This window comes from Macaca thibetana, chromosome 2, assembly GCF_024542745.1.
Source record: "Macaca thibetana thibetana isolate TM-01 chromosome 2, ASM2454274v1, whole genome shotgun sequence".
In the NCBI taxonomy this organism is placed as follows: domain Eukaryota; kingdom Metazoa; phylum Chordata; class Mammalia; order Primates; family Cercopithecidae; genus Macaca; species Macaca thibetana.
In genome coordinates this window covers 160738068-160751401 of record NC_065579.1, presented here as the reverse complement: position 1 = coordinate 160751401, position 13334 = coordinate 160738068, and the positions used below count along the sequence as shown (strand labels likewise).

At 38.9% G+C, this 13334-nt stretch overlaps 2 protein-coding genes across 6 annotated transcripts in view; one reads left to right on the top strand and one right to left on the bottom strand.

Annotated features, from left to right (window-relative positions):
- NAA50 (N-alpha-acetyltransferase 50, NatE catalytic subunit) overlaps positions 1-2818 on the bottom strand; it is a 28896-nt gene extending 26078 nt beyond the window's left edge. For 2 of the 4 annotated variants that reach the window (XM_050778805.1, XM_050778806.1), the window contains exon 1: positions 2460-2780. Coding sequence is in view for 2 of the 4 variants with exons in the window: in XM_050778808.1 (XP_050634765.1) it covers positions 2460-2467 (8 nt within the window). In the remaining 2 variants the exon portion in view is untranslated. Of the gene's footprint in view, positions 1-2459 lie in introns of all 4 variants that reach the window. The other 2 variants (XM_050778808.1, XM_050778807.1) reach the window with 2 other exon arrangements.
- Positions 2819-2852: 34 nt separating this feature from the next.
- Positions 2853-13334, top strand: part of ATP6V1A (ATPase H+ transporting V1 subunit A) — a 62795-nt gene continuing 52313 nt past the window's right edge. The window contains exon 1 of one of the 2 annotated variants that reach the window (XM_050778798.1): positions 2853-2940. The gene's annotated coding sequence lies outside the window, so the exon portion shown is untranslated. Of the gene's footprint in view, positions 2941-3098; positions 3624-13334 lie in introns of those variants that run through there. The other variant, XM_050778797.1, reaches the window with a different exon arrangement.

The window sequence follows — 13334 nt, the reverse complement described above, 5'->3', positions numbered from 1 at the left end:
GGTACAAGTTTTGGAACTGAAGGCGCTTAACTTACTTTAAACCTATACTGTTGTAGGTTCGGTATCCAAACACAAGGTTCACGCAACTCATTTGTTGAGTGTCTTAAATACAGACTTAGAAGTAAAAAAAATTAAAAAGTTTCATCTCACCTGAGAGTTCATTTGTTAAGTTAAAGGGATTATTCCTGTGAAATCATCTTAAAGGTTTACAGTAAAGAATAAAATTCTAAGCTCCCAATCATAAGAAGTATTAAGAACTTCACAGGCATAGTTACTGGCATAAAGGTACAGATTCAATAATTTTAAGTTTCCTCTAAATTCGGCCAGTTACCCATTTCTAGGGATCTGCCTTCATCAGGTTACATGTAAATATCCATTTTAAACAGAGATAATTGCTCCATGAATATACTAATTAAAGGTAGATTGTGAATAATATGACTGTTCAGCTCCATTTCTATCGCCAAGTTAGGTATCAGAAAGAACATCACACCCTATAGAGTCTGAACTAGATTGAAGATTTTGGATCGAAACATACAGAATAATTTCCTGGCATCCCCCTTTGTAAATCCATGGCAATTTCAACACTGGGAACTCTTCAGCCTCGTTTTTCTTAACAGAACATGACAAATAAGTATTGAGTGCCTGACAATGAGTACAAAAATGAGTAAGAGTCAGCAGCTATGCTCAAGAAGTGCAGTATATACCACCCTTGGTGGCTCACGCCTGTAATCCCAGCACTTTGGGAGGCAGACGTAGGTGGATCACTTGAGCAGGAGTTTGAGACCAGCCTGGCCAACACAGTCAGACCCCCGTCTCTACAAAATATTCAAAAATTAGCCAGGCGTGGTGGCACGCGCCTGTGGTCCCAACAACTCGGGAGGCTAAGGAGCGGGGACTGCTTGAGCTTGGGAGGCAGAGGTTGCAGTGGACCGAGGTCGTGCCACTGCACTCCGGCCTGGGCAACAGAGCGAGACCCTGTCTCATTTAAAAAAAAAAAAAAAAAGAAGAAAAAGAAGTGCAGTATAGCAGAAAAACAACATTCTCCAAATATGTTGGATTGTCATCTGAAATAGCCGAACTTCCCAGATCATGATTCCTGTGGGGCAAATACTTCTTATACCCGTCAATTTTATTTCCCCAACTGGAACTCTTTAGAACTTGATGTGAAACAATGCAGGTATTGTGAATAGTTCACGGTTCTTAAACTTTAAAGATTCTTAATACAAAACATACAACTCAACATTAGAATAAATACACAGTATTTAAAGGAAAATTAAGAGTAAGGAAACATGTTACAGACCTAAGACCAAATCAAACTTTCTTTGAATCTCTTCAGGAACCTCAAACACCGATACAGAGAGATATTATTTAGGTCCTTGTTTGGGGATGTATGAGATTACGATGAAAGTGACTTTTATTTCATCCTCAAAAGGGCTGTTGAATAGTTGGAATGACTTCGTTAACTTAAAACATAGTTACGATTTCTTAATCGATTTACAGAAACAACAAACTACGGCATCGCAGAGAGCTTTTCACGTTTACGAGCTTCATTTCTTTGAGGGTAAAGACAAGTTCCAAAACGGCTTACTGATGCAATGCTTCGGAAAAATGTTATGTAATTAATATATTAAAACTATACAACTTAATGGTAAGGAGACATTTCATAAAAATTTAAACAGTCGGTCCAAAATAATTCCTGATTTTACCTAAGAGGCAAACGATGAAAGACCGAACATTAACTTTGCCAATCACCTGAAAGGAGCAGCGTGGTAAAACTACCCAGGACCGCATCAGCACTCAGGGGCAATAGTGAACCACTGAAGCAATAGCTCCACCTACTGATCCACCCTATACTTCCTTAAACATGTTGGCACCCCAAGTCTACAGCGATCGCGCTCTCTCCCCCTCCTCCACTCGCTGTGACCCAACCCAAATCTAGTTGAGTCACTAGCTCTTAATATTCATCCCCGTGCTCTTTATTCCAATTTCTTCTTCCTCCAGAAGGTTCTGCACAGCTCCCAAGCGTGAATAAAACTGAAAGGTGTCAAACACCGCAGTTCCAGAGTTGAGTCTGGAGGTGGAAGACAACCAAACCACTCCACCTGGAGCGGCGGGCCGGCGTGGCTCAGAGGTCCGCTCCCGGGAAGGAGGCCCCGGGCGCCTCATAATAGCCTTTCCATGTTGCCCCACTCAGCTGCTTCTCTCCACTCAACCCACAATCGTCCTCCGAACCGAAACCCTGAAGCCACCGGGTCTTGCCTCCGCTGGCCCTTCAGCCCGCCAACAGCCCAAGCCTCGCCTCCGCCCCCTCCGGGAACCGAGGAAACTGAGAAGGCGAGAAATCTCCCTCCGCCGGTCTTCGCCCTGAATCTCTCCTCGCCTTCGCAGCTCTCCCCCTCTACATGGGCCCGGGCCCTTCTACCCCGCCGGCCGGGCCCTGCCCGGCTGCCCTTCCTCACCCTTTCATCTTCCCCGCCTGCTGAGGCCGTCGTTAACACCGATATCAACGCCGTCGTAGTCGCCGCCCTCAGGTCTCCGCGCCCTCAGCTCGGGCCACTCAACCCCGCAAGCTGGCCTCCTAGCCTGGGCAGGGAGCTGGGCGAGCAACGAAGGCCGCGAGAGTCGAGTGCGGGCTTGAGTCTGGTGGGGGCGGGAGTGTCTCCCGCCGCCGTGCTGGTGCTGCCGCTACTCCACACGTGCACTCGGGTCTCTCAGCTCCCTCCCGCCGCTGCCGCCAGCCAGACCCGCTGCCGCGCTGTGACCTTTCACCCCGCCCCTCGCGCGCCGGCGCGTCAGCCGCCTCGCGCGCAGTCGCACTGCCAGCCTCCGCGCACCCTGCCCCCTCCACTCCGGAACGTCCATCTTTCTCCCGGACTGTGCCTTCTGGCGTCATGCTCCTCCTTCCCACCCCCTTACGACACTGCTTGTGGGGCTGGCTCGGTAAGCCCTGGCGGTAAAATCCAGATTTTTCCACCCCTCCCTCTTCTATCCCATATCCGCAAGGTTGGTTTTCTCGGCCCTGTTCTTCCCGGTTTGTGGTCTCCAGAGTGACCTTCAAACGCACTTGCCTCCTAGTAGAGTTTTATAAAGCTGGTTCTTCCAAATGTAAAGAAATCTGTGTAAAGCTCAAGTAAGTTAGGTGTTTTAAAGCAAACGTGGTTAACAATCGGCCGGATAGATTGGCTACCCTCCAGCACGCCTCAAGTTTTGAGATCACGTGATTTGCCCAAACCTCAGAGCCTGGAATTTTACCGGCGAACTCCAGAGGGACGGAACCCCACCGCCATTTCCTGTCCCTCGATCGTGGCGTGAACGTCACTTCCTTAGCAATGCGCTCTAACTCTTGCTGTCCACATTTTCCACGTTGTACTTTACAACATAGTCCTTGTGAAAATTTATCTTTTATTTCTTTAATTCAAGAAGATTAATATTCAAGGGATACGTAAAAATACAAGCCCCCCGAGATGTAGCGCGCCGGGATGGGGGAGGCAGGGCGGAGCTCGACGTCACGTGACTGGTTGGGCCCGCCCCTCCCAACCCTGTGCAGCTGAGGACTTCCCCCCGTGGTGACAGAGCCTCTCGGTCCTCGGTCGGTACGGTCTCTGCACCTCGCGCCCCAGCAGGTGAGCGGCGGCCGGTAACTGGCGAGTGGTGGGGATAGAGGGGGTGGAAGGAGGCAGAGGGGAGAGAAGGGAGAGTGTGAACGGCGACCTCCCTGCCTGAGGCTTCCTCCCCGCTGTCACCCTGCACCGGCAAGGAGCTCCTTTCTCCTTAACCCCCGCTCCCCCAAGTGTGGTCGTTCCCGCTCCTTGGGGTTTGAGATGTCCACCTTTCCCAGGGTTGGAAGTGAGTGCGGCCATTATGGTTCCCTACTCAGAGCCTTTGGGGCTTCGGGTAGCAGATCGTTTCAGCCATTTCACAGGGTCTGCAGTAGACATTAGGTCCCATTCCTTAAAGCCCGTTCTTTGGCCAGGGTCCTCACTGTCCTTGCCCTCAGCTCAGGGCTGAGGAGCGGGGAGGTAGCAAAAACCCTGGAGGCAGAGGCGTCTCCAGTGAGACAGGCTTGGGAGGGACTGTCACTGATACGGCCCTCACTGCAGAGTCACTGAGAAGCTTCCCTCCGAAGGTGCTTTCTCAGTAATTCTAAGGGTTTTATCTGACAGACCTGCAGGGAAGGTTCCGGAGATGTTCACGTGCTTCGGATGGGACTGGAAGGGTAAAAGAAGGGCTTTTACTTTTTCTTCTCTGAGGAAGAGGACAGTTGAAGGAGTACTGTCTTCAAAACGGGAGGTGTTAGTAATGCGACAGTCTCGATTGAATGAGGAGGCGTTGAAAGATGGTGTTGTGGTGTCGTGGTGTGTAGGAGGCCCAGGCTGGTTTAGGGAAAAGTGAGTAGGGTTCCCTGAAACCAAAATAAGAAACTGATTGGGTCGGAAATACTGTTAAACCAAATTTATTTGGCCATATGCTGAAAGGTAGAATCAAGTCGAGATGTTGCTGTCTGCACATGTTTTCTGCCTTCAATCCTTCCCTTTTTGTTATTTTTTCCCTAAAATATAACTTAATTGACACTCCCAATCTATTCCTTGACCGGCTTTGTGGTAAATTTAGGTTAAGTAGCATTTGTATCCCTCTTTAGCTTTCCCCATTTGTAAAACTCCCAGTGCCCTCTTCAGATTTTGATGAATAGTATTTTGTGAAAATACAGAAATTGTTGTCCAATTGAAAATATAGGTGTTGTCCAACCCAAGTACTCCCGTTCCTGTAATGTATTACCAATGTTTTGACCCCAAACAATGTGCTTTAGGGAAGAATGTTTTTCAGTTTGTGGTTAAACTCTTTTATTTATACTGCAAACTCAGAAAATTCCATGCTGCTTTTCAATTGGAGGTCTTACAAATGTTACAAATTTGATTTTTGAAATTTAAATTACACCTTAATATGAAAAATTATATGCTCAGTTAAATCTTGTAGTTTTCTAACTAAGGTAATTAAGGAAGACTGCTGAAAAATGAGGAAGATGGAATCGTCTTTGAGTGGTGGATGTGACTGATTTGTTTTTCTGTGTCTTCCAAATTCTGTACAATAAACTGGTCTTATTTTGTTAAGGAGAACAAAAAGTTAAAATTCTACGGTAGTAGCAATTTAACAAAGTATTTTTATGGTAAGTTCAAAATACATAACCTGCCTTATTTTGATGCTCCTTAATAGAAAAAACCTCGAAGATGTTGCTTTCCCCAAGTAATGAAGATTACTATTATCTCTTGTGGATTTACCATTTTAACATTTCGTACTTAAGTCGCATACTGGGCAATAGACTAATATATTGATACATTTATATCACCATGCCTGCTGTAGATATATATATGTAGTTTTATCTATTAATTTTCTCCATAGTAAGGTTCCATGTGGTCTGGAAGTCCTAACTAGTCCTGTCTGGCTGAGACCAAAATGGGAAAGGGAAAACCAGCTAGAAGCATTGGCTACTAGAGGGAAAAATGTCAGTATGAAAGTGGTTGGATGAGTCTGCAGTTTTATTTCACAATTCCCCCAGTTTTAGAGAACTTGCGAAAGCAATAACTTAGACCACTGATGAAATGTAGATTAGTAGTGGGAATTGGTGACTACATTGCTGGTAAGGTTAAATGTGAAAAAAAACTTTGACATTATACACAGATCTCACACGCACATACACAGGATTGGAAGCCTGGAAAACATTTCTGAGACTTGCCTTATCAGTTTTCGAGTGTTACATGTAGAAATCTTAACATTTATTAGGGCATTGTGCTATAGTCCACCATTACATAAAACATAAGGGTTTAGTTTTGTTTTAGGGCCCTTGGCACTTCTGGTTTTCTTTTCCTGAGGCCTTTCTTGTTTTCAGTGCCTTTATAGATTTTTGCCACCACTAAGAATGCTTTCCTCCCCCATAGACAGAGGTAGCCACTCAGTCCTATAGACTTCTAATCATCATCATCATCATCATCATCATCATCATCATCATCATCATCTTTTCTATTCTTCTACATTGTATTTAATTGCTGTTCCTGAGCTGTTCCTCAGCAAATCATAAAGCTTCCAGGACTGTGAACTATAGTACTATTGTGTGTTCAGCACCAGAATACTGAAGTACCTGATAGGTACTCAGTAAATTGTTTATTGAATGAATATTGGAAAATTAGACAAGGAAATTAAACCACTTTAATTTTTGCAGATCATAACTCTTCCTAAAGTTGTGCACTAAATGTTAGCTTTTAAATATAAACTGGTAATAACCTTCCAGATTTATGGTCAATACAATAGATAAAAACCTCAGATGACTTTATTAAGGCTAAGACCACCTTATTTTCACAACATATTTGTTTGCTAGTAAATATGGTTCTCATCAAAATATGGGAGAGAAGGGAAGAGGACTAGCACTAGACTAAAAGTCAGAGGATCTTCATTCAGCTCTGCCACTTTAGTTATATGTCCTTTTAAGTAATGCTGGGGAGGGGTTCAGTTTTGATACTTAGGAACCTTCCTGTGACATAGTCCCTAGGTAATCTATGTGAAAATATCTTAAAAACTAAGTGATGTCTGTAATCCCAGCACTTCGGGAGGCCAAGGCGGGCAGATCACAAGGTCAGGAGATCGAGACCATCCTGGCTAACATGTTGAAACCCTGTTTCTACTAAAAAAATACAAAAAATTAGCCAGGCATGGTGGCACGCACCTGTAGTGCCAGCTACTTGGGAGGCTGAGACAGGAGAATCGCTTGAACCTGAGAGGTGGAGGTTGCAGTGAGCCAAAATCACGCCACTGCACTCCAGCCTGGGCGACAGAGTGAGACTCCATCTCAAAAAAAAAAAAAAAACTGGTGTGTAAAATGGTAAAGCAATGTAGCTCAGACTTTACATGAATTGATTTCCCAGTTATAGAGACCTAGTTGAAGTTCTGGCCTTACCACTTAATAACTATGTGACTTTGGACAGTGTACTTAAGTAAGGTTAAGTTTTCTCATGTTTAAATCTATACCATAGGTGCTATTAAGTTAGATCATGAATGTATAATGCCTAGAACATATTTTGTAAAAAAAAATTTTTAATTAATTTTACTGATAACTACTTTGATTTTAAATACTTAATTTCTAAAGAAGACTTAAAACAGCCCACAGAATTGACTGATGTCGCTGTGAGCAGCAGGTTTGGGGCGTGAAGAAGGGAGTAGAATTTGAAAAGAAGCTATTACCCAAAAAATGGGGGAATAAGAAAAATGTACTTGTAGCAAAGATTCTAAAACAGATTTATTAATTGTATCTGAAAAATATCAAGATAAAGTCCCTTATTTGGGCAACTACAGTGTCTTAATATTTTCAATGTAAAGATTTTCCAAAGCTTGTAATCATTAATATATGGAATCAATTTAAGGAGGCAATTTTTCAATTTTGAAGTTTTTATTCCTGCAATGGATTATAGAAGTATGTTAAAATTGTACAGATTGTAGAGCAGGGACTTTTGAGTTAATGCTTATAAGCTGAAAAATTTTGTGTTTTTAAAAAAATTAAGTGTTTTTATATCTTATTTTTATCCTTATATGAAATAGACAAAGAAATGTAGGGAACATAATGGAGACGTAAACTAGAGTAAAATTCTTCCCTTCTTAAATTCATGATTCACAAGGATTAGTAGTTTTGCAATGGAAAATGTCAGTAAATTAAACAATAATTTAAGTATAGCTATCATGAGTTTATGAATCACTTTAATCCTGAAAAAAAAATTATTCATTTGTCCTAAGGAAGATTTTATTAGGAGTTTATTGACTTTTCTTTAATGTTGATTGTCTGTTATAACAAATGTATTTATTGATTTATGAATGAATTTATTCTTTATACTAAATAAGTTTATTGTAAATAAATAGTGAGCAATAAAAATGTTTTCCATACAATTTCTGAAGAGAATATTAAAGTTTTGCTATTCTCTTTTTCCCCTATGGGGAAATGAAAGCGACTTTGATTTTTATAAGGGTATTCATTTATATTTAGTATATACATATTATGTATATACTATATATAAAGTAAATATTTGTGTATAAAGTGCACAATGTGTGTGTATGTACATATAAAGGCAGCTGAAGTGGATATGTACCTTCATAATAACATATTTATTTTTACCTGAAACTATTGAAGTGATCTTTAGAATTATGTAATGATTTATTTACATTTGAAACTCGTCTTTCTGTATATTTCTTTGTAGTTAGCTCTAGTTAATAAATTTACGACTGTGATTAGCAGTTTTTAAAAATTAATGGTGTATCATAAGTATTTTCAGATTTAAATTTTAGAAGGAAACACTTTCTTATATCAAGGTTTTAAAAATCACTATTATTTTTCGTATTGTTATTATGACTAACTTACAAGAAAAATTCCAGTTTTGGATCTTAATGTTATCTGTTGAAACTGTTCTCTTGGTGATAAGCCTTTAGAAAAAATTTTTATCTGCAATATGCCACATTTTGTTTCTTTTGTGAAAAATAATTAAACTTATTTCACGGAAAATAAGTGGTATATGATAAGATATAGAAGAGTTTCAGATGTGCTTGAGCAATGAAAAGCACCTAGACTTTATAAGTTTTTAGTTCTTAGTTTAATTTTTTTAATGTTTATTTAAAGGTAAAATAGAGAAGACTAATTGAATTGGAAAATACCTATAAAACTGAAAAAAGGGCATATATGTAATAATAATAGTATATACATATGGAAAAAGTTGTAAGGAAATGCATCAGAATAAGTTACTATCTCTAGATTGATGCATTAAAGAAAAAATTAAAATTTATTAGTATACCTTCTGTATATTTGAATTCATAATATCAATAGATATTGCAAAATATTTCTTAATTTGATATGGAAAATTAAGGCACCTAAATAATTCTTTCATCTTAACTACTAGGATATCTTAAGTGAAAATGTTTTGTCTTATCCAGATAGCTGAGTAAGTTATTTAATTTTATAGGTGTGTGGATATATTTTTAATCTTAAGTATTTAAGTGCAGCAGAATTTTAAAAAGCAGAGTAAATCTCAGTGTATAACCACATTTGAAAGGGATAATTCAATACAATGGTGAAAAAAGCACATATATATCGTAAATGTAACTGATACAACTTGCTCATCTAGAAGAAAACATAATCCAATACATTGCAACATATGCAAAAACTGATTTCAGATGGATTAGAGGCTTAAATGTAAACAATAAAATATTTAAGATATTAATCTCCTAAATTTTCTTTATACATACAATCTAGATGTAGTTTTTTAAACCAAGATAGAAAACCTAAAAGTCATAAAAGTGCAGATAGATATGTGAGACTGCATAGAAACGAAGGATTCTTTAGTGGCAAAAATAAAGGACCAAAGACAAAATCAGGGGGAAAGAAAGACTTGAAATGTATGTAACGGATGAGTTAACCGTTGTAAGAACTCTTACCAATTAAGAAAAAGTTCACCCAGTAAAAATACAGATAAAACATGTCACCAGAAGTTCACAGAAGAGAAATCCAAACATTCAACAAACATAAAAGGGTGTGTAACCTTACTAGTAATCAATATACTAACAATGAAATATTACTTCTCTGACAAGCAAAAATTAAGTGGTAAACCTACTGTTAGCAGGGATATGTGGAGAAGGATTATCTCATAAAATGCTTGTGGAGATGTGAAGTGCTAGAGTTTTTTCTAGTAAACAATCAGGCAGCATGTGTTAATACTGAGAATACATGTATTTCCACCCATCAGTCTAACTCCATGTAATATTTTCCTTAGAAATAAAAGCACCAGTAAGAGTTTACATGAGTGTTAGTTGCAACACTGTTTCAATGTTTCAATGTTAGTAGTAGCAAAAAACTTGGAAACAAAGAGAATGCCTGTTAATAGAGGTATTGTTATATAAATTATGGCCTAGACATTTTATGGAATGTCCTGAAGTGATTAAATGGTAGGAGTTAAATCTACTGGTGATTAGAAAGGGTTTCCAAGTACATTCTGAAAGAATTTCTATCATATATCTTTTCTTTTTTTTTTCTGAGATAGGCTCTTGCTCTGTCACCCAGATTGGAGTGCACTGGTGCTGTCTTGGCTGACTGCAACTTCCTCCTCCTAGGTTTAAGTGATCCTCCCGCCTCAGCTTCCAGAGTAGCTGGGGCTACAGGTGTGCACTACCACACCTGGCTAATTTTTTGTATTTTTGGTAGAGACAGAGTTTCACCTTATTGCCCAGGCTGTCTGTCATGTATCTTAAGAAAAAAAAAAAATTACAAAGTACAGAGAAACATTTGTAATGATGTCTCATTTTTTATAAAACCAGTTGAAAAGCACCATGAGTTTTGTATATTTTTACCTGGTTGTCACCATTGGAAAGAGGAAATAAACAGAAAAAGGAAAGAGAATATCCATGGTAACATATTTATATAAAACTACATGTTTGTACATGTCTGTGTATAAAATGGATTATAGGAGACAATGGGCATTAAGGTGATTTACTTTCTTCCCTACACTTTACATTATATGTTTTTATTTTTACAGTGGACATGAAGTGTTTCTGTAATTAGGAGAAACAGGCTGGGCATGGTGGCTCACGCCTGTAATCTCAGTACTTTGGGAGGCTGAGATGGGTAGATCACTTGAGCCCAGGAGTTGGAGACCATCCTGGGCAACATGGCAAGACCCCCTCTCTACTAATAAAAAATAAAAAATTAGTTGGGCATGGTGGCACGTACCTGCCTGTAGTCCCAGCTACTCAAGAGGCTGAGGTGGAAGGATCACTTGAGCCCGGTAGTTCAAGGTTTCAGTGAACTGTGAATGTTCCACTGCGCTCCAGCCTGGGCATCAGAGTGACACCCTGTCTCTAAAGTAAAAAAAAAAAAAAAAAAAAAAAGAAGAAAGAAAAATGTACCACAAAATGATAGGGATTACTAGATAGGATTACAAATTGGCATGTTATTTTTGGTATGGATAGTCAGTGCTCTAGACACACTTTCTGCCTTAGAGATGTAGAGCACATTGCACAAGTGTGGGATCTGTCACCTGACTTAATCATATGGCAGAATCATAAGAAAAGTCCCTATTTGGGTTTTGGCATATAAACTGGATCACAAGATTAACTTGCCTTAAGAAAACTCTAAGCAAGAACTTCTTTAAAGAAGCAAAATAGAAAGTATTTATAATTGTTTAATTCTTGATTTCTGCCCTTTTAAAAGTATCTGAATAGAATACATCATTCAAAGCCTTGGTAGAAAATAGCAGATGCTTTAGAGTTGGATTTGTTGCATGCTTAAAGTAGCTGTATTTTTTTCTCACGTTGGTATTTCTTCCCCTTTTCATTACCAGTTTTATTAATTGCATATATGTGCTTTAATGTAAGCTGTCCAAAGTCTTTTTTACAAGAGTTGGGATATATGTAAATAAAAATAATTTTAGAGTAGTATTAACATGGCAAAGAAATGAAGGACACCAGACTATGTGAGTCAAATCCTGGCTCTGCTTCCTAGTGGTGTTACTTTGGGAGGGTTACTTGTGTCTTTTTGCATTGCATTTTTCTCAACTTTAAGGATAATAAGAGTATTTAACTTCATTGGATGTTGTGAATAATATAAGAGAAGTGATTGGAATAATAACTGGCACATAAAAGCCATATATATATTTGCCAGCTGGATGCAGTGGCTCACACCTGTAATCCCAGCACTTTGGGAGGGCGTTGCAGGCGGATTACTTGAGCCCAGGAATTGAAGAGCAGCCTGGGCAACATGGCCAAACCATGTCTGTACAAAAAATAAAAAAAATTAGCCAGGCATGGTGGCGCACACTTCTAGTCCCAGCTACTCGGGAGGCTGAGGTGGGAGGATTGCTTAAGCCTGGGAGGCAAAGGTTGCAGTGAGCTGAGATCGTGCCACTGCAGACCCTGGGTGACAGAACCAGACCCTGTCTCAGAAAAATATATATATTAGAATAATATAAATATGTGCTATTATTTGCTCAATTAGGTATAATTTATAATAGTTTTTCTTGCCTCAATTGTTTTAACATTCATTGACTCATCCAATATTTTTAATTCAGTAGAATGGGTAATACATGTACAAATATGGTAAAATTTATATATTCATACAAGTGTGTTTTCTCTCCCCTCATCCTTATTCTTTTCTTCTGCCATATATTTATCCACAAATGGTAGCACCTCTTCATATTATTCTGGACCTTACATTTTTCACTTAAGAGTATTACCTTGGAGATCTTTTTACATTGATACAGTTAAAGCTGCCTCCTTTCTAATGATAGTTTAGTATTCAATTGTATTAATATACCCTCATCATCATGTAACATTTATTGAGCGCTTACTCCTGATCCAGATGCTTTCTTAATACTTTAGTTTTATTAACTCATGGAAGCCTCATAGCAACCTATGAGATAGGCACTATTTTTCCATATTTAACAAATGAGGAAAACTAGGCACGGGATGATTAAATGTCCAACAGTCACATGGCTCATAAGTGGTAGGGCTCAGGATTAGAGCGCAGGGAGTCACTTTCCAGGAATTGCTGCCGTAATACCACTAAACATGTAGCCTGTCATAATATTACAAGGTATTTAACCAGCCTTCATATTAATGAATATTCCAATCTTTTGCTTAAGAAACAGTACTATAGTTAATATTTTGTTAATAGAACATTTTGTACACCTACAGTAAATTCCTAGAAATGGACTAGCCATGTCAAAGGTAAGTACAATTTGAATTTTGGTGGGCACTGCCAAATTGCTTTCCAATTTAGGGATGTTCAGAAGTTCACCTTTGTCCTTAGTAATTTGCCAAAACCTGCCATTTAGCTAGAGTCTTTGAAAGGTGTGCTTTTAACATTTCTAGCATCCCTGAATTGTGTGTGATCTACCATCATGTAATAGCTTAAGTTACTGTCATATGGAATTAACATAACAATGTCAGTATGAGAAAAAGGTGTGACCTTTGGACTTACTACTTTCAAATAATAGTAAATATTTTAGATATAACTTGAAATGCTCCTTAATGTGATTTATACACTGAAATTCTATCAATCGAAGTTTAAATAGATACTGTTGAAAGAGTAAAATGCTATAATTGTTAATAATTGTGAAAGTTGCTGATTTTATGTACCAAGGCAATTATGTAAGAGTGTTCAAATAGTTAAATAGTGAATCAGATTGCATTTGAACATTTAAGAGTGTGATAGCTAGCTAAATATAGGAATAACTGTGTCCTTTCTTGTGAAAAGTGAGTTTTTGATAATTTGTGAGTCCTAGCCTTACGTAATGCAAAATTAGGTAGTGAGGAGC